Source organism: Dicentrarchus labrax, unplaced genomic scaffold, assembly GCF_905237075.1.
Source record: "Dicentrarchus labrax unplaced genomic scaffold, dlabrax2021, whole genome shotgun sequence".
Classification (NCBI taxonomy): Eukaryota; Metazoa; Chordata; class Actinopteri; family Moronidae; genus Dicentrarchus; species Dicentrarchus labrax.
The window spans coordinates 4,421,887-4,449,052 of record NW_026136707.1 but is presented as its reverse complement, the minus strand read 5'-3'; the positions used below and the strand labels follow the sequence as shown (position 1 = coordinate 4,449,052).

General features: G+C 38.1%; 1 protein-coding gene across 5 annotated transcripts; it reads right to left on the bottom strand.

The window, feature by feature from the left end:
- Window positions 1-779: 779 nt before the first annotated feature.
- Window positions 780-26,601, bottom strand: paqr6 (progestin and adipoQ receptor family member VI). 5 transcript variants are annotated; one of them, XM_051405755.1, is made up of 9 exons: window positions 26,343-26,601; window positions 13,752-14,023; window positions 11,758-11,885; window positions 11,023-11,228; window positions 8,677-8,803; window positions 7,144-7,240; window positions 6,468-6,612; window positions 4,884-5,145; window positions 780-1,124 (listed from the first exon to the last, which is right to left on the bottom strand). In XM_051405755.1, the coding sequence occupies exons 1-9, from the start codon at window positions 26,401-26,403 to the stop codon at window positions 1,106-1,108; spliced, it is 1,317 nt and encodes a 438-aa protein (XP_051261715.1). In that variant the 5' UTR covers window positions 26,404-26,601; the 3' UTR covers window positions 780-1,105. The 5 variants fall into 5 exon arrangements, with proteins under 5 accessions (XP_051261715.1, XP_051261718.1, XP_051261717.1 ...); XM_051405758.1 differs by lacking the exon at window positions 26,343-26,601 and adding an exon at window positions 25,845-26,056; XM_051405757.1 differs by lacking the exon at window positions 26,343-26,601 and adding an exon at window positions 23,512-23,530.
- Between the last annotated feature and the right edge of the window lie 565 nt (window positions 26,602-27,166).

Here is a 27,166-nt window from a genome sequence, read left to right as displayed (position 1 = left end):
TGGCCAGATAGGATTAGTACTCTCTGTAGTGTTTTGTCCCTGTTATCCTTAAGGGCTCCATTTGTGGTTTCAGAATGAACCTTTTTAATAAGCAGTCTCCAAATGGGTTAGATTTAGAATATGACTATAATAAGAGCTGGAAATGAGGCCATTTTTAAAAAGAAACTCCTATTAGAGGTTTGCAGCAGCAAACTTTCCTTTTTAATCTTCCACCTCGCTGTATAATATAATGCATATATGCAGGATATTGATTTCTTATGGTAATTATTTATTTTATGATAATGGCAGTGCCGATTCATTTTGGTCTGTGTCCACGGCTAATAATAAACCACTCTGTATGCTATATTATCCATCCTGTATGGCAATAAAGACAAAGACAGAGTAGGAGGAGAACTCCTACACAAAATATTGAAACCAAAGATTACAAATCTATACAACCTGACAGAGAAAAGAGAAACTACAATGAAAAGAACTTTGAGTTTGAGTTGGAGGCCGCTGTTATTGAATCTGCACTGTGTGTTCTAGTGAAGTATAACTGTGTGCGCAGCCGCTAGCTTTTATATCCAAATGTTATAACTTACACTTTCCAAAACCTCATTCTGATGAACTGCATTGAAGAAGAAGAAGTTATTTAATCTACAAGGCATCCTGCTTCTTAACATTTTAAGTGAGGAGCAAGAGACTATTTCACATCTTATTTTAAAAGGTTTTTTGTAGAATGAAATTAAGATTTTCTGCAGTGATGTAACTTATTTTTTATGTTTTAACTCAGGATATAGATCCACATTTCAAGGCTGCCTGAAACAAGTTGAGAAATCTTACACCAGTTATTATCAATAAAAAAGAAAATCTGGTTTGGAGGCTGAAAATGTGACTAAATCTCTCATTAGACTGATCATTTCTGCACACACCTGATGTCACCAAAGAGTTGGGTTTCCTGTAGATAAATCTTTGGGGATTCACACACTGCTGCGACACTGCAGCGGCAGCTCATTTCATTGTGAATAAAAGCTGATCAGCAGATAGAAGCAATTAGCTGCTCAACCTGAAGGATACGATCTTTTTTGTACTGTTCTGCCCTCTGCTGGTCACGTATACACACTGCTCAGACTGGTGTTAAGGATCTGCAATTGTAAATAAAAAATAAAAAATAAAAAAGATAATTTAATACATTTTAATATTATGCATGGTTGTAGAAATAGTAGGGCAATATCTAATGATTATTTTCATTATCAAGTCACCTGCCAATTATTTATTAGATCCTTTGGTCTATAAAATTTTTATTCCAGTTTATTAAAGTCAAAGGTGATGTCTTTACATGTCTTGTTTTTTCAGTTCAAAACCCAAAGATATTCAGTTTAATATGATATAAAACAAAAGCAGGAAATCTCCTTATTTGAGGGGTGGAAAACAGCATTTTCAGCCATTTTTTTCATCAGAAAAATTACATGAATGAATAATCAATTCTCTAAATAGTAGGCAATTATCTTTCTGTCGATCAACTAATCAATTAGTAGCCATGTCTATGCAGATATAGGCATGATGATAAGCATGTTATATGCACGTATATAACAGTAGTGATGCAACAATTAATCAAGTAGTTGATTGTGAGAAAATATATTAGCATATTAAATTGAATAACGGAAATAATTGTTAGTTGCAGCCCTATGCACCATGTGTGTTCTTAATATAATAATTACCAATACTGGAAATGATTCCAGTGACAATTATTCCATTTATAAAAGGCTTAATTTATTACACACGTCTAGTAGAACAAAGTAGCAAATTACAAATTATACACAGAAAAGAACAAATAAGTATTCATACATTTTAAGTAGTTTGTTGTTGAAACAAACAACATTATATCACAAGAAAGGTTGTATACAACATTTTAAAAAAAGGCACCAATAACTCTTTCAAACCCTGTTTTTACTTATTTTTTGACACAGAAAATTTGTTTCAAATGGTTCATCTCACACTCGTCTTTGCCCTCTATTTCACGTTATCAAACATCCTTCAATACACTGAATTAAAAAAAAAACAAGAAAGTGCCCACTTTTCCTGATAATTACAACCTGCATCAGGTTTACACGAGAAATAGCCTTCTAAAGTAACAGTGATCTGGTCTGGTGAATTTCTGGTCCTGGAATTGATAATTTCGGTCAAAATAAAATGTTTTTAAAAAATGCAATTCAGAAAGGCGATATCAGCATTGATCTATTTGATGCAGAAGCCTCGAGGCTCAGCATCTCTGAGCTTTAGAACTGTCTGAAACTGCTCAAAATAGTACAGGCACCGAACGGCTGAGAATGAGTGAGATGACTAAAGAAAACAAAACAACAGCTTAGAAATAAATGAGTTCCAAACTAGTTTGGGTCGATACCAAGGAACCACATCAGAAGCAAGTAATGATGCAATTCCAAGAATCAACAGGGTCAAAGCGAGGAACGCTGTAAGATGATGACTGTAGAGAAAATAAAACTATCGATCAACGCTCGGCAGGGGTGGAGATAAAACAGAAACAGAGTCGGTGGAAACCACATTGAGGGCAGATACTGCTCTGTTTTGTCTGCAGCATTAAGGGAGAAGTGACTTAACCTTGAAAACAACTCCCCTGCTATAATATAGAAGTGTGTGTGTGTGTGTGTGTGTGTGTGCTCTTTGTGATTCTACACATTCACTCTCCATCTGACATTTCTACATCAGCCTCCATCATGGAGCTGCAACACACCTCATTCCCATAATATCACATACATTTTCCCCTCTTATTAAACTCTCTAGCAACACGGCTAAAAAGATGTTTGTCTGAGTGTTAGCTGCGTGTTTCCTGTGGATTGTGTTTACGAACTGGTGGAATTAAGTGTAAATTTGTGACATGCATGCTTTAGAACTTGTTTTATACAGATGAGCCTTCCACGTGTGTCAAGTAAAGCGAGCATTGTTGCAATCTGTGTGTTACAGATCTGTATGTACAGTATGTTAGTGCTACAGAGTGACACCGTGTCTCCCATTAAAACCTATTAATCAATATTTGCTTTGCCAGTCTCTGAACTATAGACAGTATTTATAGTAATGCTATGGGTGCTATGACAGTTATCAAGTCCTTTCTGTCCATTATTAAGCCCTTAAAGTTTTATTTTCTTAAGTGAAAAAAGTAAGAGATAATTTGAACCCATTTTGATGAATGTTCTGGCATCTGGTATTTTATTATCAATTAATCTGCCAATTTTTTTTTAAATCTATAAAATGTAACATAAAAGAGAGAGAGAGCTATGCAATATGCCAAAACATAAAGATATTCAGTTGATATGAAACAGAAAAGGCACAAAAATACAAACATTTGAGAGACTGGAATCAGTAAATGTTTCAAATGCGAAGTGATGCAAATGATTAACTATCAAAATTGTTCTGATCTATCAATCAATCAATCAATCAATCAATCGACTAATCAATTAATAAACTAATAATTTCAGCTCAAATACTCTTGGAAAATGTAAGATGGTAAAAAACCTGAGATCAATAACTGTCACAAAGTACTTAATAAGAGGGTAATTTTTCATCGTGAGGAAAAACACTCATCTCCATTCCTGTTTATGCCCCTAAAACAAACAATAAATATAATCAAATTCTATAAATATATAAGACAGTTAGAATTATTTCAGCTGTAACCGTATGCATCATGGGACAAGAGAAACACAGTATATAAGGAGTGTTACTGGTTGGTTATACTGTACATGCACCAAAATACTTGAAACACCACAATACTCCCATGTTAATAATAATGACCCCAAACTATGACTAAATATACTTTTTTCTATCTCCATATCTCTTAATTAAACCGATGATATGAAATTTGACAGGACTGGAAATGCTTACAAAGTTGAATCCCACGCACTGATTTTTAATTTGTGCTATTGTACATGATAAATGTTCATAATAGATCTTATGATTCATGATGGAAGAATAAGAGAAAATGGTGCCATTTGCTCTGAGCATAAAAATTGTTGAAGACCTTCGGGGGGCATGAGGCCACTATATTGTGGCCATGGAAACAAACTGTTATAAAAATGGTACCTGTCTGTTAATCACTGGCGCTGCGCCGTAACATTTCTTTCTTTTCTTTTTTTTCTTTTTTCTGCTGAGGGCAGATTGTGGGGTTCATAATAAGAGAGGCAATCAGAAAAAGAACCACACTGGCCTTCAAATCAATTCCAGTCTGTGCAGAGTGGAATCAATAGGTGGATATATAAGAGCTGGCAATTCAATCTGCATTATATTATGTAGAGTTGAATGAGGGTTGTCTACGCGGAAGACTGCCTTATATTTAGGACAACCACATTAAACAATAACGCCTTAAAAAAGTAAAAGGGATTCTGGCCTAGTACATGCAAAAAGAAGAATCATTAATTCAAAATATCATCCCTGCAAACTGCGACATTAGATGTTTCCAGTTTGAGATTTCAACTTGTCCTTGTAGTTATCTACTGTAAACATTGTAAATAAAGTGAAGGTCGACCATAAGGCACTTATGTGTTGTGTTACAACAGCTTGCTTCCTTCAACCCAGAGCCTTTTTAAATGCACATCGAGGAACCTTAAAATAAATTAAACACAGAAAAAGGCTTCAATAAATGCGACTGGGTCCTCAGCTTCTGAGTAAACACAAGAACAAATACTTCCGGTGTGAAATGCTGTTAGAAAAATGCTTCAGCACTGAACGTGTATCTTTATCTCTGAATGATAAAACTATTGGTGTTAAACAAGCACTACTGTGAACTGTTAATAGTCATCTCAAACACACACTGCTGAGACAAACAGCCCAAACCTTTCCTTTGGAAAGTGAATCAGCCATTTTGTGGCTGTTAGCGGAAAATACGCCCTTACTGCTCCTTGCACTCGCATGTTGTTGTGTGCAGCTGGCTGGAGTTGTGGCAGGGTTTCCCTAGGAGCGGCGCGCTGAAAATGCCGATGATGCCCAGGTTGAGGACGAGGCTGACGACCAGCACCCCGATGGTCCCCAGGAGCGAGGGCATAGCTCCATGGGCCACGAGCAACGCCCTCCGTGACGTCATGTCTGCCAACACGCCCTCCATCTGGAAGTGGGTCCCCACCACGGCACTCACGTGGAAGAGCTGGTGGCTGTGGCCTGTGTGACAAGATTCAGTGTGTGAACTGAAAACTGAATGTCACCTTGTAATAGGCATTTTTAACTATTTTCTGACAAGTTATAGCCTAAATGATTAATTGTTTATTAATGGATTAATTGATGGATTAAAAAAAATTAATAAATTAGTTGCAGCCCTATTTTTCAGTGGTTTCAGAACCAATTTAAAGTTAACTGGCAACTATTTTGACATTTTATTAATTGTTTTGTAATTTTTCAAGTAAAAATGCCAAATACCAGTTAGTAGATAGTAAACTCAGTAGCTTTAGTCATATAAAACAAGCACTTTCAACACCTTAGGCTGTGCTAAATTCATGAAGTATGACAAAGGATTAGAGCTTAAACTATCTCTTGCAGATTAAACCAGTAATTACTTTTTTTATATTCTGATAGAGACAATCATTTTAATTTTAGCAACTTGTTATTAAGTTGATACTTCTCAAAAAGACCACAGCGATAAAAATGAAATCTGTTGGTAGCAGCATGTTCCAAAACCTTTAGTGAAGCTAAAATTGTTATTTATTAAACAACATTTTCTTCAGACTCAGTGAATAATAAAGCGCCTCAATTAGTGTTTATTTTTCCTGTTTCAACTTAACAAATTTTAGTTAACTATGTTTAACATCATACGCAAACAATCTCCTCTGTCTCCTCTTCTGCACAATGAGTAACAAACACAGCAGCTCTTCCTTTGCACTCAGAAGCTTGTGAACCAGTTTTATACAAAAAAAAAACAACCTCTTTGAAACCATAGCGGGATAAACAACTGCCGATTAAACAACGAAACAGCCAGAAAAGTTTGGATTAGTTTACACGCAATCAAATCAAAAGTCTGTTTGATATAGAGCTATTGTTTTATGTCAATTGTCCAGTATTCAGCAGGGAAAACATTAAAGAACAGGCAAAGACAAAAGACAGCAATATAAAAGTTCGCCCCATGTGGAGGGCAAAACCTTGCTAATTTTACTGCTGAAGGCTAATTTGGTAATCATTATATAATTTGGACACATCCTTTACAAGCCTGCTCCTTTTCAAAATTCTAATTCATAAAGTTACACTCAATCTCACCTGGGAGCTGCTCAGTGAAAATATCAGCTCCAATTCACTGGAATAACTGGGGTTAATCATCTTCTTACATATTTTCTTACATGTACTTTCATTATTGTTTCCTCAGTAAGGGAAGAGTTGTTTTTGTTGTTTTTTTCTTACTTCCATCAAGATTCGAAGTATTAATCAGTGTATGCTGTGCAAAGCCAAATAAGCCAGTTACAACCTGTATCATACAACATCCATCAAGGACATACCAAAGTAGTCGAAGCGCCCTGGGGCCAACCTCTCCGGGAGGTGGGCGGTAAACAGGAAACAGGTGAGGAAGGCAAAGAGGAGGTGGTAACAGTGACTGGATAAGGCCTCGCTCGAGCTGCAGCTTCCCCCACAGCAGAGAAGGATCTACACATAGAAAAACAACCACATTTTTAAATTCAATATATTCAGAAAACACTAGAAACCAACAGATTAATCTTCAGGTCCTTCAAAAGTAACAGAAGATAAAACACTGATTGAAAATGTCAACAGACGCCACCAATTCAAGATACGGGGACTTCTGTACCTAATGCACAATACTGTTATCAACACTGATGGTTACAGCATTGTTTGACCTAGTTACAAAAAAACCCTCCAACAAATGACTTGTGTATTGCACAAACTAATCATCACAGTGATTAGGGGAATTAACTGATGGCAGCGATACACTTGTATTAGATTAAGAAAGGAAATCACTTTCTGGGTTAGTGAGCCAAAGTCTTGCTCAGAGTATTACAGCCTGGCACTAATCAGCTCCGAGCACTTACATAATAACAGAAACACACAAAACAACACAGTCTGTGCAAGTGTGCATACAGTATATCCACGCTGTTTCAATGTGTGTAACATAAAACCAGACACGAAGGTGAAACAGAAATGCCCGACACTGACACTCACCCTGTAAAACAATGGAACAGTGTCAAATATAAAGGGAAGGACAAACGCTCCTGTCCTCAGAGCTTTACTCCTCTGTGGGAACTGCAGCTCCAGGAATCTGTGGACACAAGCAGAAGGCTATAATCACCAACTTCTATTTGTAATCACCTGTTTTTATTTATTTTTATCAATGCACAGGAAAAAGTAAACATATATTCTATGTACAGAAACAAAAAGAAAACAATAATTACCCCGTGGTGACCCCCCCATCCTACCCATCCACAGACCAAAACTCAGCTAGGATCTGATTGACATCCAGAGGGTAATATACATCAAACAATGACAATATGATATTTGAAGCTCAGTTTAGCACAGTAACAATTCTTCGATTTTCAGATATGGGCTTAAGACCACGGTATTTTGTAAGATTCTGGCAGTTTCACAGGTATATCACAGTAATTTCTTTTTGAATGACCTTTATGTCTTTATATAGGTTTATACTGGCTCATTCTACTGTCAGGAGTACATTGAATATAAAAACAATTTAATTCCTTCATGTGTGCAGAATGTAAACCATTTTTATTGTTATATTCTAAGAGATATTTCTCAAATGTTATTTTGCTCAGGTAAGAAACAAATAAGTTACAGCAGTTGTTTTAGCTATGCACCAGTATAAAAGAAATGCCTATCATACAGGAAATTAAAGCCAGTCTACCGGTTAACAAGGTTTTTGTCCCAGCACCAATATGTCAGCCGATAAGTCAAAAGGAATTGCAGCCCAGACATACCAAAATAGGTTAGAAACTCACATAGTTTTTCCATCAGAGAGCACTGACAAGGTTATTTTTCTACTTTAATATGTCCCACTCAGTATGTATATTGGGCCCAAAGATCGACATCAATATCTGCCTCAGAAATGCTATCGTCTGACTATAACTCGCAAGCCTCAGTACAACCTGAAGTAGACAACAGCATCAATCAATTCACATTAGTTTTATACTTTAAGTGTTTTTACTTTTAAATAAATATTGATTTAAGGACAACATTTTTCACATATGAAATCTACTAAAAGACGTTATAAATGAATGTTCAAGTGCACCGACTGAGGTCAGACTGATGCATCAGTTTACTGCAGATCAGTCAATAACACCTTCATTTAAAGTCAGTAACACACTCAAGGAATAGTTGCAGTGGATCAACATGTCTTTAAGAGTTGCTGAGCCTAAAAGAATTTCATTTGTTTGGGTTTCAGTGGAGAGTTCAAATGTCACATGGCGCCACAAATGTTGTTTCAAGAACACAAGTCTGAGGGAAACATTAAAACCTTGTATTTTCCAGGCATAAAGATGTCACCTTTATATAAATCAAATGCTGTTGCAGGGAGGTTATCTGCATTCAAGACAGAGAGTAATTGTCCTGACATCTGTTTTCAATCCTTTGAACCTGGTGGCATAAAGTTAATAAGATTGATCTTCAACTTCCTTCAGAACATTTGCTTCATTTTTTTAAACTTCTTGAGCAGAGGCAGAGGGGATGTACACAGCGGCTTCTTACCTGGAATAGCAGGACAGACTGGTACAGAACAGTGTGTTTCCAATGGCAATGGGGACAAAATGTTGATGAAGCCAGCTGTTCACCCAGCTGTCTGGTATGACATAGTATCCATAGCTTATAGCACAACCTGAACACAAACAGACATTAAAGAAATGTTAAGTGATTTTGACTGGAGAGATTAGAGATAAAATATCTTCAGGTAAAAGTGTCTGTATATATGTGAATGTATTTCTGAACATAGTATCTTATTATTATTATTATATTTTATTCATCTATTTATTTTGTACTATGAGTAGGTGTTTCAAAATCACAAACATTAAACAACGATGGTCGCTTGAGGCCTAAATCTGTTTTGCAAGACTCCTTCCAAGAAAGGGAGATCAGTTATGTCACACAAACACATTCACTGACAAAAGAAGGGTGAAGCTAGGAGGGGGAAACAGCATTATACCCGCTTGTAAATTAAAGTTTTTATGTGGGGGAATTAGCAGGAAAACACACTTAAATTACACCTGCCCATTTGACTATTTAAAGCCACAACTTGTAGATTTTTGTTCTAGAGGCAGGGAGACAATAGAAATGGTGCAGTTTGTCTTTTCTGATACAACCACTGGAGGTCACCAAAGTGGGAATATTTTTTTTTTTTCAATCATTTAACTCATTAACAAGTGTGACTGTTTTAAATTCCAAGCAAGGATCTGCCCAACTGAAAGATTTTCAGTGAACTGGAACAATCAAAAAAGTACTGTGTTGTCTCTTTCCCCAGAGAGCATCTGCTGTTCTGTGTGTTGCAACAGAACCACCCCATCAAAGCTCAGCCTCTGACTGTAAAGACTGTCCTATAGCTTTTTGTCCTACAGTGAGAAAAACCCTCCTGCAAGCGCGTATCCCTGCAATGGACTTTTGAACATTTTAAACTGGGTAAATTTTGGCACTAAGAAGCTTTGTGGCAGATTAAGGATCAGTCTGCCGGGGACCACACCATTTGTGAAGGGAACTGAAGAGGACCTCAGTTAATGTTTGTTAATGTTTGTTAATATTTGACTGCTGGTGGGATCACACACCCATAAAGACAAACACACTATGGTATATTTGAAATGCACACACAACTGTGCAACTGTAAACATATATATTGACAATACATACAGTGTGCTCACCTTAAAATACACAATTATGTGTGATTCTATAGGTTAACGGCAGACAATATTCATGTTTCTTGCATTAATGTACACGCCTGCAAATAGGCAGACAGTGACAGCAGATGCTGCAGGAAAACATTTTCAAATGACCGATCGCCCAACAAACTCTGAATTATTACAAGACAGATACGTCATTTGTTTATTCTTTGTTGCAATTCCTCTGTAAGTACTGATACACAGTGACACGGATAGATAAGCCATGAAACAAATTATTTCTCTGAAGCGAGGCAGAAGGGAGTGATATTGTTATATATGGTTTGAGATGACATGGAAATCAGGCATTCCCTGATTATGTCCACATGACAACAGGCAAATAGATTCAACAATGCTTAGACTGTTCTGCCAGGTCACCTGCCAAGTAAATAAAATGTGGAGAAAGAAATCCTTAAAGAAATGTCATGTCAGCATTCTTGGACATCTCAGAAAATCAGTAAATAGGTAGCAAAGAGAAGAATGCAGAGAAAATACAAATGATTTGCTAAATATGCTCCAAACTCCTTAAAAATAAGAAGATATTTAGAATTTAAAGTGTTTGCATTCAAAATAGTTTTTAATTCTGCTTTTCACAGATTCTTGTACTACTTACTTATTATATACGTTAAATGTTTTTCCTGTAATATTGTAAATAAAGACTGATCACTTCACCAAGTAATATGAAGCACATATTGTATCAAGTGCCTTGGTCAAGTGCAACAGTTGTTAAGAGAGCTCAAACAATGACTCATTCACCTCTTTGAATTCAAGATGTTAATGTTAATGCAGAAAACCAAAATATGTGAACCAAACCAAACCAAGCCTTTTTAGGCTGACATCTTCTGGTCGATCGGTTGGTCGAATTTGGTCGGGCAATCGCTGGTGTTACGTTCATAAGGAGAAAAGTGCTTCTTACTCTTACATTATGTTCAGGGGTCAAGTGGGACATATGCAGATCTGATGTATTTTATTTTTTGAGTGAATTGTTACAAACAACACTGTTAATGTATGATATAAATAATAATATTTAAAAATATTTTACTCAATAAATATGGTTCTGTTTTAATATTCATATAGTTTAATAGACGATTAGATAAGACAGTTACGAAGGTTTTTTTTTGGTGACAACAGCCCTACATAGTTTCTGAAGTCAGGATCGTGTCTGAAGTCTTACCCAGACTGTAGAGGCTGAGCGCTCCGTAGTCAAAGAAGTAGCAGATGTGGCGGGACTCAGGGGACATGGTGCTGAAGGTGTGCGCACAGCTGGAGGTGAAGGGGTAAATGCAGATGAGCAGCATGTACACCAGCAGGGGCCAGGTGTAGCTGTCGGTCAGGAAGTTCAGGGTGGTGCAGAGGACACAGAAGCGCCACAGGAAGTACCTGCAAATCACCATTGTCTCATTTCAGCATATTTTTAATCATCAACTCAGCTCAAACTTCTCTCTGACTTCTACTTTCCCACACATTCAGAGTTGTTGTACTTGGACTTGGCTGGCATCCTGTTTGAGTCAGGCCTATTGTATTTTTTGGGACCCTACCACAACTTCTTCCCACCTTTCTAAAAAGCTTTATAGTACGTTTTATCCACCTGTTTATTTTTTCTCCAGCACTATGAAGACTTTAAGGGATAACATTGCAGATACTAAACAAAGATCCTCATACTTCTACTGATCCTTACAAACATGTTTTTACAGCTGGAAAGTTAACATGTTCATTTTACTTCTAGTTTTAGTCTTGGTCTTGAATGTAACTAGATTTGCTCTGGTCATATCATTGTCTCCACAGCAGGGAGTGTTGATCTTGAGGTTGTTGTCTCATATTAGATGTTTTGGCAATAGTAACAGATTGCAAAAGTGCACCAAACAAAACTGACACATTAAATTAATATGTGACACGCTGTTGCACACACCATGTTGGCAGGAAGTGGGTCCAGATGTTGATTGTCTCATTGTTCATCTGGAAGCTACTGAGGACGCAGTCCAGCGCTGAGCTCCGCGGGTGTCGGTATCCAGAGATGATGCTATCCTCCCTGAACACCTAGATAAGATACAATAAGATAATAGTTTAAGATTTTTTTATAGTTTAGAGAACAAATTCTGTAGCAAAACTTTGTATTTTGTTTCTTTCTCGTCCTATCAATAATCTCCTAACCACTCAGATTTATCTTGTGACCCCCTTGGAAGGGGATTAGGATTAGCTGCTTCATTTTTGATTTCATATGTTGACAAAGTGGTGAAAACCATGGCCCAAAAAGTCTGTAGTTCTGGATCTAATTGGATGTGCTAAAAAGGAAGACGTGAGGATAAACAAAGACAACAACAATGTAAATATTTTCTCAAGCAGTAGAGATCTGATATCCACTTGCCAATTCGAAGAGGCTGTGGTAGAACATTTCAGTAACTGAAGCCTTGCAGCTTTTAAGTATCTAATAATAATAATAATATCTCTGTAAAGTAAATATCTGTGTTCCTACACTTCCACTTCGAAAAATTATCGATAGAAACTCAAATATTTAAACTCCACTAATGCACAATCAAGGTCACATATTTTTGGACTTGACACTGAAACTGTTGACTGGATATTGTGATGTAAAACCATGACAACAATGACTGCTTATCACACGAGATAAGGTCGCTACAGTGGGGTGGACGCCGGCCAACACAGATGCTTGAACTGCAGGGCTCCTACTCCTGTTGAAGGACAGTCAGCTACCAAATATCTTTCCCACTAAGGTGTGGGTGTTAAATCCCATATGGTTGTCATGCATTTGGCTTTGTTAACAGTATATAAATAATGAGAGGAAAGCCCTTGAAATGTGATGTAGAATGCAACGATTGTAGATACTTCCTGTCAAAAACATAATAATCTCTTAAAACGCTTCTATTGTTTTGTCATTACATTATCTTTAGGGCTAGTTGAGGCTAGTTTGATTGATGATATAAAACGAGGAATGAAAAAAAATGGAATATGTGTTAATGTTAACAGTAGACCCTTTATAAGTCACTCTGTCTACTGTACATGTTCAGATGTTCTAAGTTCACATCATTCTTCGTGCCTGTTCATGTCCTGATAGACAAACTTGCAAGGCTGGCATTTTATAAAAAGATCTTGTAAGGAATTCAAAAATTGTGAAACATGTATTACATAAACAATGACAGGAAATAAAAAATAACTGAAGGTTATGGGTTTTGTACTGCAGTATACAAACTGATTCAGTGCCACTGTAGACTCTATAAAAAATATTTTTATTTCAACAATGGAATGAATGACTACTGTACTTATAATGTACCTCTGCAGTTCCCCAAAGCTCTACGGAGCATATTAGCATCTTTAAGCTCATTTGCCGGTTTAAAATGCCTACTTGTTCACTCTTTACACTATCATAAACTTTGTTTCCAGGCACAGCAGGCAGCTGTTAAAGTTCTGATGAACCCACTGTACAATACCTGTCCAGCACTAAACAGTAGCAGGCAGTTCACATTTAGCAGCTAAAGAGCCGGATGGACTTGTCAGAAGTTGGTTGAGAACAAAACCGAGATAACAACTTCAAATGAATGCATAGCGTTGTTCTGTTTCTCCTTAATGCGTGTAAATAAAATGTCTGTCTAACTCTCACTGCATTCACCTGCATTGTTATGTCTTTGATTTGATTTTTTACTGAATAATTTGATTAATAGAGCTCACAGTATCACCTTGCGTGACCAAATGCCACACCAGCTTCAGCATTTCATACAATCAGTGATTGTAAAGGACCCCTCCCAAAGTGGTGACAGGTAGCTCAATTCATGAACTGAGAATCACCACAGGACATTTGGTATTTACAGCAGGATGAAACAAACTGTAAGACAGACCTACCAAGTACCATGTAGACCTTGTAGTGAAAGTCTCCCCCTTCTTCCTTACCTTGGGGACCTGGTGGATGTCAAAGAGCTGGGGAAGCTTGATGCTGAGCATGTCTGTGGGCAGTCTGATGGCACCCCTCCCTCTCTGGCAAACCTCAATGAGCCTGGCTCGTCCCCCACGACAGAGGACTAACCAGACCGGGTAGTCAAATACCGGGATCCGGACCCTTTGTCCTGGACTGTCTGGCTCCCATCGCAAGCAGCGGCCCCAGCCTTGGCTCCACCCGCCTCCGACGCCACTATTGGCCCCAATCCCCCGCCACACGGGAAACACTGCAGAGACACACAACAAACAAACACAATGAGACGCCAACAAAGCAGCAAAATCTACATTGGCTCGCCATCAAGTTCAGGATCCAATTCAAGATTCTTAAAACTTTTCAAGCTTTGCATGGTCAGGCACCTTCCTACATAATGTCACCAGCTGATCTCTCAGGTTTTCTGATCAGGGTTTGTTGGTTGTTCTCTGCTCCAGGATTCACAATAACTGCTTTTAAGGGTTCTGGCTTTTAACATTTTGAAGAATCTCCCAGTGGCAGTGGTGTAATAAGCATTGTACTTTATTTTAAGGTTTTTTACTAGTTATGAAACATTCCAAATGTAATACTGATGCCACTATATGACCTAAATAACCAAACAACCATCAGTGAAACACTGGCTTTTTCTCTATAGTTATTCTTAATGGCTGACAGGTCGGATTCAGTCACATTCCCCTAGAAATCAACGAAAACAAGGCTTCTAGGAACACTACCACTTTTGTCCACAGGGGCTGCAAGAATCAACAAAAAAATTCCTTGTTGCTGCTTTAATTAAAAGTATAAATCATGTAAAATTACATTTGTAGAAGAAAAGTACTGCATTCAAAATCCTGTAAAACTATAATACATATATATAGGCTCTATATACTCATCTATTGATAGATTGATAGAGAGAAATATTATTTACAGACAGGGCAAATGTTCTATCAGCACTAAAATGTATATGACATGTCCGCAAGTGTGACATCTTTGTTGACTGGAGCCGACACTGAGAACAATCTCCTATTGTCGCTGCACTTGAGACATACCCAGACATCCATTTGAAGAATGCCTGGCATTGTCACACTGCAGTGGCATGCGACTGAAAGCATGCATGTAATAACGACATGTTTGTGAGAGCCAATATTACACCGAACAATCCTTCTCAGTCAACAGAAGGGGCACGCGATCAGATGACTGTTTCTTACACCACCACATATTTTTTACATGTTTTAAGACAAGCTGTAACTTGACAATATCTGGCTGGCAAAATAGTAAACCGACTTTTGTCTAATTGAATAAACTGAAATGAAGTAAAATATGATTATTTTTAAAATATTTATTCATGTCTATGCAACTCCCCCATTCCATCCTTATTAAGAATTCAGTGTGAGATAAGGCTCTAGAACCTGATAGATACATCAGCATGGCCGACACTGTAGGCCTCAAAAATCCAGTAGGCTCTAATCTGCATTATGTAAATCAACATAAACCTCTGCCTTTATGCAATTAATATGCCATGACTATCAGCATTAACTGTACTGTAGGGACATTTTTGTTGCACGAACATTGACCAAGAAGAAGCCAGAGAGGTAATCACACTATTGTCCTTGCAGTGTTATTGAACTGCCTGTGTCTCATCCTAGTTTGGAACACATTTTTCTCCAGACTTGACAGATTAAAACATTTCCTGGCATCTCCCCTGTCATTACAGCTCATACCTCGAGGGGATACTTTCTAGTAGTGTGGGAGCAACAAGAGGGGAACGTCGCTCACTGCAACCCAGCTGCAGGCCCCAGTCTGTATACTGTGACAAAGTGAGCTTTGTGAAGGCTAAAGCCTTGAGAGTACAGGGGCCAAAGGACGACTGTTACACGTTGCACTGGATGGAAATGAGGCTTCTCACACTATCACGCTCACTCTCACACACAAATACACACAGTATTCTACCATGGAGAACATGCACAGATACTTTGAGCACTAACATGCATGCACACTGGTACAAATCCTGCATTCATCATGGCTGGAAAACACTGCAGAACACTACAACACACACACACACACACACACACACACACACACACACACACACACACACACACACACACACACACACACACACACACACACACACACAAGACCACAGCTTGTGTAGATGACAATAGCTACAAAAAGTCACTGGGTTCACTGCAGTGTGAAAAAAATGCTCATTTGAATTCAGATCATTAGCATCATGTTGTGCCAATGATTTGAATAGCTAATTTAAGATGGGGATGTGTTTTTTGCAAGCTGTGTGACTGATTTGAATGGCAACGTCTATGCATGTAAATGTCTATATAGATTATATTATAACTGGCTATGAGAGATGGAAGTTTGCAAATTTATGAGGCCGAACAAAGCCTTTGAGGAGCCAAACAACTGTTGTTTGTTAACGCCATAGTACATTTTGGATAGTTGACTTAATGTTAGAGGACATGAACCAGAAAACTACTCATGAGGACATGGACTCTCTTCAGCAATGACATCAGAAGACAGTCACTGTAGCTCCTAAGAATGTGATGACCCAGGAACTATGTTGCCGTTCAACAACAAGCGTAAAAATTAGGACTGCACGATATGGTAAAAAAAATAATAATTATTATTATTATTTTGACAGATATTACAGTTGTGACATGATTCATGATTAGTGGGAATAATGTTTTTTGCATCACAATTTAATTTTCACTCAAAAAACTATTAAAATCATTATGATGTGACATTTGTTGGAGTCTGTACCAAACAAACATGTTTTCTTACATCTTGAGAACAAGATTTGTAGGCCAGGGAATCTCCGCAGCACTACAGGACTTCATTATAATGCTGCTTTGTCACACATTTCACCTTCATCAAAAGATTGCAGCTTCTGCAATTTAGATATTACACTGTGTATGTATAGCACAGGAGAGGTCAGGGAGGATGAAAATGGTGTGTTCAACTTCAAACACAAGATACAAGACACAAACGGCACTTAATCAGAGTTTCCAGCTCAGGACCAGAGCCAAAACTTTAGCACAACATGCCAATCTTTCAATAAACAAGAAGAGGTTGACGCATTGATTCAAGTGCTGTTTTTTTAGGATTAACACTCTTGTCTGAAAACTTAACTCACATTAAGACTAAACTCCCCAAGATGAAAAAAACAAAACATGCAGTCTGTGAAGTAATAAAAATCATTGACTTTTCAACATCAGTTTCCAAGGATTTACAAAACCCAAGATGTTACAGTCTTAACATGAAGCATCATAGGCCAAAACAAACCTCTCCTCTTCAGCCCTTCCTTCGTTCCAAGGTCATTCTGCTAACTTGATGGAATAACTGAGTCAGTCAGCAAGCACTCTGCTCCACTTTCACAGTATAAAAACACATGGATTTGTGCTGTGCTAGACAGGACACATATTTAGGCTGCCTGAAACAGACCCATGAGATGGGTTTCAAAATTAAACGATGAAGTTTTCTCTTTGTAGAGGCTCTCTAAAACTTGGCTGGAACAAGAGGTTTTTGTGTAAGTGGTGTATTGAATCTCCCATGCATCCTCCCTCAAAAGATAACATCCACCATTAGAAGTTGACTGTGGTTTTCAGGAGATTTTGAGAAGAAAATATTTGGCTCCCCATGTCCAGCTCAGCAGAAAGTCATGAAAGAGACAGTGTCTTGTTTAAGGTAGTCTTGTTTGTAGAGATGATTGAACAACTGTGTGCTCTGGATGTTTAACGTCTTTGCGAAACACTTTATAACAACAGTCAGACCACAGTGTGTTTTCATTAAGTATGATTCCAGTTCTGTTTTGACACCAGACAGACAGTGTTGACCTTTGAAATTATTTTAACCACTATACAAGCTGTGGCTTTACCAAGCAACTTGCCAGCTTCAAAAAGAAATAAGAAACCGGAACCCGAAAGTGTCCATCATCTGAACATATTCCTCTAAACACTTTTTATTATATTACACGATAACTACGTTTCAATGCAGTAAAAGTGATTATGAAGCAGTCAGAAAGTATTGAAATAGTGACATATTTTGTTGTCGTGTTGGTCAGTTTATTGGATTTGAAGGGGATGCTAACTGCTGCCTCTCAGGTTTAATTTCGGTGTTTAAATCCACTTCAAATGAAGAGTGTAGGAAATTGTTTTTGTACATAGTCGCATGGTTTAAGGGGACATAAAGCTTTTTATACAAACTGACATAGATTTGACATAGATCATATAATCATCATAGCTAATATTTGGTTGCACTCAATGACTGTCTGATCTACAGAAAGGTGACTAGTGAGTAAAAGAGTGGCAAAACGTCACAAATATAGTTATAGCTTCCAATCCAGGGCAGGAGGGGGGTCACTGAATTGAGACCTTCTGGTCTGTTGGTCGATTGGGGGATTTTGGATCAATATTGAGGGACAGTTGAGAGAAACCGTGTGAATGTTAAGCCTCATTTAAAGCCAACAAACTAACAACAGTAGGCTGCATCCCGTTGTTCTGTGGTAGCTTTGTTGTTGTATGGAAGCCCGTTATGCTCTGCGGTCCTTGTCAGTGTGTGTGTGTTGCTGCTGTATGCAAATTTAGTAGACAGACATGCCATGGAAGTGATCTAGCTACATGTAAAAAACTGCAGTAATTCATTTGCTTGGCAATGTTGTGTAACTATGATTAGCATTCAGCACAACAAACACAAACTAGAAGACTATCAGGGATCAAACATTTTACCTTTTTTTTTTACAAGCAAAGTATTAAAGTATCGATCAATAAGCAGTATCTGTAAGAGTAGTAGTACTGTTAAAATCCCAACAACTCCCATCCCTTAAAGGGCATTTACTCGGACAGCTCGAAAACATCTGCATGCCCCTTTCACCTACCTCTGAGTCCTGTAGAAACTCTGAATATTCTCAAACAACAAACTTCCTGCCTTTTTTTTTTGTTCTTCTCTTCGTCTGAAATTCTTTCCCACTTGCTCGTGGTGCTGTCACGTGACCTTTCTCAATGGTCGTCTTTATTGGCCAGAGGTAGACAATAAGAAGACTATGCGGAGAGCATGTCGCCCGCACAGATGGACACACGCGCCCTGTACTGCATGTACAACAGCCTTGGCTCATACTGCAGCTCATGCTTCAGAGCAGGAGTTCTCAAACTTGTCCATGCCGAGGCCTTCGAAACAGCATTAGCTTATGGCCGTGGCCCACATTTTGCAAGAGGCCTTTAAAAACCCAACTGACAATACTACGGCAAATAAAAACTATTTCAATATATTTATTGGCAAATGAGACATCAAAATGTTAGCAAATGTTATATACACATAACAATAATAATTCACTTTTATTTTTTTTGTATTTTCTCTCATCTTACCTCCAATTTCCTGAGGTCCCCCTGGCGGCCCTCAAGGGGACGCGGGCCCCACTTTGAAAAACACTGCTATAGAGCATTCCACTGTCCTGCTGAAACACGTTGGGCCCAGGAGCTGACAGCTCCAAAAAAACACTCACTGGTGGTTAATGCACCATTTCTTCGATGGAAAATATTCTATTCTGTACTTATACGATTACGTTTTTGTGAATTTGAGCATAACTTTGTGGTAATAATGATACAGACAGTTTTATTTGGGATTCACTACAGTATTTTACAGACTACAGAACATACACAACGTTCCACATCCACCTGTTTGCCTTTCACATAGGTGAAGAGAGGATTAGGAGCAAGTTCAGTCAAGAGAGACAGTTTTTCAAGTTAGGAAAGCAAAAGTAAAAGTAAGTGCACACTATGTCTCACTGAACCGCATTGCAGTTTGGTTCGCTGAGGATATTGGCCTATTACAGACATATCAGTATCAGCATATGTTATCCAATATGTACCAAAAAAAAAAGATTAAAAAAATGTTGATAATTGATTGTTTTTAACACACAAAAAACTCCAAACTCTGGTTGCAGCTTGACAAATGTATTTTGGCAGCAATTCATGATTCATTTTATCAAATAATGTGACAGTTATTTTCTCAATTATTGAATTAAATCCAGAACATTTTTAACTTAGTTTACTCTCATAAGGACAATAAATTAATTTTCTGTCAGTCAACTAATAATTTGAGCTCCACAGTCTATATCAACAGAAACTGAAGATCTTTAGGTATTTGAAGAGGTCATTTTGACATTTTATAGACTAAATAATGAATCACTCACAGGAAAATAATCCTTGCATCAGACTACTCCCCTCTGACCTGAAGTGTTTGAGGTTACTTACATACGTTAGACATTGTCATGAGACATGCTTTACAACTTCCCTCTTTTTGCTTCAAGTCTGAAGTCATGCTGGAATGTTTTTAAAAAAGGTGTTCCTCCATGGCCCCTTCCTGGTAAGTGTCTACATTTCACATTAAAAGAATTGCTCAAGGTTGCGTAACACCACTCCCATGTGTTCTTACAGATCACGATGGATGACTGCAGGCACAAAGAGGCAACTCCCCCCTGCAAGATCAACAGTTAATTTCTATAATAGTCTGAACTTCCTATTGTATTATTCAACCAAGTAACCCTCATCTAAAACCTGGAGCCATGTCTCCATACTGACAGTCAGCATGTTCCTTTGGCTTGCACGTGACTGTTGGCACTCTTTGACATATTAAGGAAACACAGTGCCAAACAGAAACCAGTTCCAACTTATTACTAATCGAGGATGAGGTGATACAGTTAAGCATGTGACAAATGACTCAACTGGCAGGAGGGTGTTGTGTTGTGGAGATTCATCGACAAACCCCTCCCCCCCATTGCATTCCTCTACTCTACTACAGTACCAACACCTTACTATAAACACAGTTGATCCATGTTCATACACAAGAATGTCCTGCTTTCCTTCTCTCCCACAGTAAACGCAATACTAAACTTTTTATCAGCTTCAGCGAAAGAAAATAACAAAATTCAAGAGGGTTTGGCTTCAAATTGAGATAGGATTGCAACTATAGATTATTTTAATTATCAAACCATCAATCTGCATATTATTTTCTTAATTAAACTGCAATAAAATGTCAGAAAATATGGGGGAAAAAAGCCAATCCTAGTCCAAGGTGACTCTTCAAATGTCTTATTTTGACTGGCCAACTATATCAAAAACTCAAAGATGTTCACAATTCAAATTTATTATTAATTATATAAAATGATTAATAGTTGCTTCATTTCTTCTTAGTCAATCGACTAATCCACTGATCGACTAGTTGTGGCAGCTGTAAAAAGGTAGCTTTTTTGGGGGGTTCTTTTACATATTTTTTCGTGACAAATACATAAAAATGTATCAGACCAAAAAGAAAAACACACTATGCGAGCTGTAGAAGAAGATTACAAGTCCATGTGGCGACTGCTTACAATATGGAAACATCCAAAACATCTCCAAGTTGGAGGAGAAAAAAACAGCTCAACCCTGCAAGTGTTATTTTGCCTGGACACATCTCCAGAGCAACCACCGAGGAAAACACGCCAGTCACATGCATCTAATTCTCAGAACGACTCGGTTCGTCTCAAACCTTCAGCCCCATGTGTTGTTCCATTATTTCCTCTCCATTTTCCCCTTCACTCAATAAACACGACGTCCCAGGAATTCCTTCAACACTAGCTTTAAAAAAACAAGTTTACAGATGCATTGGCAGCTCAAGAGAGTGAAGAGACAAACAGAGTCAAAAGCAGCAAAGCATCATGTTGGCTCCTGCTGTATCTGTCACACAACTACCTTTAATTTATCGACTTACCGCGACCCTCGGGCATGCGGAGGTTAAAGGGAACCTCCCGTCTGTCTCCGTTACAAAAAAAAAAAAAAAAAAACGCTACAAGCTACTTGTGTGACAGCCTGGCCTCGGTTTCTTTCTTTCTCGTGTCTCTGTTAAAAGTGTGTGGAGTCTACGACGTGCCCCTGTTTTCCCTTGTCCACCGCGCGAGCCAGTAAGAAGCGCTGCTCGGTGCTCACGTGGATCACTGGCGCAACAACAACACGAGCCATGTGTGTGTCCAACAGCAGCGCGCGCAGGGTTACTGGCGCTGACACGCAAAGATGCTGTTCCTGGAAACATGTGACAACGTTAATGGGACGAAAGAGAGCCAGATTGAAGCTTTCAAACTATTTCTTTTTGGTTTTATATAGCCTACAAAAAGCTCCTTCATAATAATTCCATTGAACAAGACTCCTTTTCTATCAATTACTACACTGACGACCCCTGACTAAGTGACATGTTTTGGATATTTCATATTATACTCAAAACTGTACATTCAACCCAAATAATGAACTCAGTAACTGCAGGGAGTTTGTGAGAGCGACTTGGATGACTTTTGAGCAGATTATTTCCTGTAATAATTTTTAACAAGCATACAAACTTAATAGTTTTTGGGGTTTTTTTTCTGGTGCTTGGTCATTGTTCCATTTGACAATTAACATTTACTTTTCTTCACAGAAGTGAGCCAAATGATGAAATAGAGGCCTACTGTGTATATTTATTAGTATATGTTAAAGTAAAGGCCTTGCGACCCCCTGACTCCCAGGTTGGGAACCACTGTTTTAAGGTATGTTATTGATGCTCTTACCTGCCTTCGTTTATTAATGGCCTTGTTGTAAGCCACCTATGCTGGCTTGTTTTTTGCCATGTTAGCAAGGCTGCTGGAAGTCAGAGTCTATTTAAGTCATACTAAATGCTGTGACGAATTACTACTATATGCATTCAAAACTTTACTTGAGTAAAAGAACAACATTTGTTTGCACTGAAATATATGCTTGAAGTGTCAAAAGTAAAATAAGTCATCATGCAGAATGGCTCTTCAGAATATTATATATGACTGGATTATAATTATTGATAAATTATATTTGTATCATTGTGGGGCTCATTTGAACTAATGTACATACTGCCTGGTACTTTACAGTGTAATAATACATCAAAATGTATTTTTGGATTATATTTTGTATTCATAATCGGAATCTGCAAAGTAATTAGTAACTAAATCTTTAAGTATAGTAAGTATAAAGTAGCATAACCTGGAAATACTCAAGTGAAGCACTAGTATTTTAAAATTGCACAAAAGTACAGTCTTTAAGTAAACTTTTTGCCCACCACCAATGGTCTTCATGGATCATTACACTAAGGAATTTCTCTTACAATAAAGCACAATAACATTTTTTATAGTAAAACAAATGTCAAAAAGTCAGATTTTAGTCACTCAAATTTAGGCCCAATATGTAGTTGTGTTGTTGTGTTTTGGTTTTATGGGGCAGAACTGTTTTATAGATTGCCATGAAGTGTAATGTAATGTTATGGTCCCATTACTTTTCTTTTATTGCACTAAGCACAGATTGCAGCTGAGGCTGATGGAAATATTAGTTCTGTGGGAGTAGTTATAAAACCAAATATTGTGGAAATGATATTGTTAAAAGGGAAATTGTGAACTGATGAAGACGCTATAGAAAATGCAAGACTTTTACCAAAGTCATAAGGCTTTAACCTCTGGGAACCATGAATGTCTGTGGAAAGTTTCAAGTAGTGGACTGACTGAAAGAATGACATTGCTATCCCTAGAGCCACTACGTTGTTATAGCTAAAAACAATACTCACATAATGACTCATGACATCAATGAAGTCACTCACCCACAACTAAATACAGGATGTTACTCAACATCACACAGCATAACTTGGAGCCTCCTCAATGACTAAATGTCCTCAAGGTTACAGGAACACCAGTTGCCTTTGACTTACTTTTACTACATCACATGTCTTCGATGAATGAGAGGCTCCATGTGGGGATACTCCTCCGTCCAAATTCTGACCAGGGAGGACATCCTGGTTTTTTTCTGCACAGGATAAACATCCAGTTTGTGTCAACAAAGCTTTCTATCCCATCATATTTCTGCAAAGGTCTTTTTTGTCTTGCTTGAGTTAATCCACACCCAAAGCAGTGTGACGTTAAACACAAAAGTTATTTCAGTTCCACACATTCAACACAAGCCCTGAAAACAAGACAAACTTTTCAAACTCTGTGCTTGTTCAGCGACCCCCCCCCCCCTTAAATTCATAAATGACCAGAATTTGCTTGCTTGGTCATCATTAGCTATAAATATTAAATTGCAAGATCAAAACTGGACTTATTACGGCAGAGGCGAGTGCTATACCCTTCAGTTATGCAGATATTGGCTGTGAGTTAATGTTCTTGGCAAAATAAGTCATTGATTTTGAGTGTCACGTTCCCCCAAAAAAAGCAAATGAAAACACTGCATCAAACTGTGTCAAAAAATGTATGTTTCCCAAACAAACAAACAAACAACCCTTATAACGTCCAGATTATGTCCATATGCATATCATATTACTCTGAATTCTTAAAATAACAGGCTGTATCCAATTAAAATGAAGCCTCCCAATGGGACTGGTGCTGCCTGCTTGACGTCAACAAATAAAAACTACTCTCCTGTTCACAGCTTATGAAATTTTCAGCTGTTGTACTATAATTAAGAAACAATGTCATATTTCACACATCTTGGCGTGGCCCTGTTGGTGTTCTGATTACCAAGTTATAGTGATTACTTTAGAGCCAGAAAGAGTCTTTGCTTAAAGTTATCTGTGTGTCTAACTGTGCATGTTCTTCCTCTCTCCTTGAAATATTCATGGTTTACTTCTTGTTGTTCTGAGATCTAGATGCAAGATCAAACTCTAGATCAAGATTTAGATGCAATCATTTCAGAGAATTTGCTTTCACAGCCTTTGGAATAACTTGTCTGAGGAGATCAGGGGAGCTTATTTTTAATCAGTTCTAGTAACCTAATTTTTAAAGTTGATTTTAGCTTACTTAGTTTTATTTGATTGTCTTTCATTGTAAGGGGCTTTGTAACTGTTTTGTAAAGTGCGAGACAAATTAAGCTAATACTAATAGTAATAATATATAATATCAATAATATCACTTATCAAGATCAGCAATCAGTGGTGGAAAAGGTTATCAAGAAGATACTTCACTCAAATAAATGTCCCACTTTTACACAAGTAAAAAGCATTAAAGACTTTACTTAAGTAAAAGTAAAGAATTATCTGCAATAGCCTACACATTATGCAGATCAAAGTAATGTAACTTGATTACTTTCTGTTGCTTTTGGATGACATCAACACCAAATAAAAGCCTATGCAAATCAAGACAAGAGAAAAGAAATATCAATAAGATGTAACCTTGGAAAAGAACATGGGGAAACAAAAATGTTCAGCATCTAAAATGTGTCCTCTGTTAAGTGTATTTATTTAAGTCTGTAGACCATTTAATGGATAAATTAGTTTTTTTCCCACTAAAAGCCATGATAATGAATTGGAAAGTGTCAGATTAGCTATGGTTTCAATCAAGACCAGAGTGGTGTTCTGACAGTGCTGTAATGTGTACACACTGCGCATGTGCAAGGTATTGTATGGTACTTTATTTTCCTACTAATGCCAGTTTTTACTAAATGTAACTGTAACTTGATTGGGTTTTTTTGGGGGGCAGCTGATTACGTTACCTTTGTGTATACTGATCGCGTAATTCCGTAATCGGTTACCCAAGCCTGCAAATAAGGTGTACTGAAGTTGTTTGATACTTTGCACGAGTGGCAATCATACATGTAAAATACAAAAGAGGGGAGTAGAGGGAAAAAAGAGCGTGAAAAAGAAAAAAGAAAATATATCCCAAATAAGAATATAGTATTAGTATTACTATTACGCACGCAGGGATGGGCATGCGTAAACAAAACTCGGATGCTGCGTTTAAAAACGTGCAAAAACAGCACCATAGCACTAGAGGTTCAATACCCTATTCTGTGAGCGTGTTTATTACTTTGTTTCGGAACTACTATTTGGCAAAGACATGTCCAATTCCAAAAAATGGGAGTGACTTACGAGTAAAAACCTCCAGGGTCCTTTCACTAGAGGAATGGGAGTGAGTTTACTGAAACATTAGACAGTTTTTCAGAAAGAGCAACACTCCGTCAGGGTCGGTGGAACTGCGCTGCAATGATGGGAAACTGCTGCCAGACTAACTAACGGAGGTTCTATCAGCACACACAGAAACCTGGTCTGACCTTTCAGCTCGATGTGTCCGATGGGATCATTGTAGGCTCAGATGAAGGTGTTCCGGAGATGAAGAAGATTTATTTTTTTTTTTTTTTTGGGGGGGGGTGGGGGGTAGAAAACTTATAATTCCATAATTATTCCCAAATCGGACCCGTCCCTATTGTACCAAACAGCCCCCGTCCCTTCCTCTTCACATTCCTGCAGTAACCGAATAAAAACACTACTGCATCCACTAAATGTCGAAATCCCACCCTCGGGGCAGAGACTTTTTTTCCATTGGATGTGGCAAAAGAAAAGAAAAAAAGGCTCGTTTTTCCACGATCAGAGGACAAGGCAGAGAGGACAAGAGCCCCAGCATCATTAACATAACAGCAAACATGGATGGCATTAATCCTGAACTCAAAATGCATTACCCCTTTTCTCAGAGATTTTACGCAAGAACATGATTAACAAGGTGCACATGTGAAATCCAAACATCGCCAAAAGACAAATACTGTTGGACTTACGCATAAATTCCAGGCAGGCGAGGCATTTCCCAACAGCCAACACAGACCCCTGCATGGACATTTCTCAGACAGATCACAGGCGCTTTAACTAAGAAATAAATCTACTTAATGGGTTTCTTGTACGTTTAAACCTCTCATCCTGTCCCAGCAGCCCAATCCGTCCTATCTGAAGTCCCTGCAGCCGCACAGCTTCATGGGCTCACAGACAGAGGATTGCCTTGGGTCAGTGAGGTTCCCCAACCCCCTTACCCAGCAAAAACTGGGCCAGCACCAGTGTCAGTGGTCTTCTGTTGGGGTGGCACTGACCCTGCTGCCAGGGGATTGGTTATTCTCTGTGTTCGGTCAGTGGTGGGCATGAGGCCCGGGACAGAGAGGACACAAAAAAAAAAAAAAACAGAAAAAGGAAAAAGGGAAAGAATGGCACAGGCAGACCTAGTTTGAAAGAGGAGGCAGAGACAGGGTCTTTGCAAATGAACATGGGGAGTTGAGAGGATTCAGGGCACTTCGGTTTACTGGAAAGATTTTTAGATTCAGATTAAGTATGGAGGGAACACCTAAATGTTTTGCTGATGTCTCCAAATTGCTTGTGCTGTGCAAACCAACAGTCCCAACTGACTCAGGCAATACAGCAGTCATTTTTTTAGGTATAAACTTAATTTGTTTAAGTGAACAATGCAATGGCATCTTTCATGAGACCCTACATGCCTGGTAAATGCCCAGGTCTTTCCACGTGTTTATTTAAGGTAACGGTTAGAAATTTAAACATGGACCAATTAGTCCAGTTGGAGTAACAGGAATTACCTTTTAATTAATTAATGATAATA

What these genes read in the sequence shown, in the direction of transcription:
- paqr6 (XM_051405754.1), bottom strand. Translation starts at nt 20,097, where the DNA reads ATGACTTCAGACTTGAAGCAAAAAGAGGGAAGTTGTAAAGCATGTCTC. An exon ending in CATGACAATGTCTAACGTAT is followed by an intron (nt 14,024 to 20,030) that starts GTAAGTAACCTC and finishes GTGTCTCTGCAG; the next exon opens with TGTTTCCCGTGTGGCGGGGG. An exon ending in AGGGCGCTTCGACTACTTTG is followed by an intron (nt 5,146 to 6,467) that starts GTATGTCCTTGA and finishes CTTGTCACACAG; the next exon opens with GCCACAGCCACCAGCTCTTC.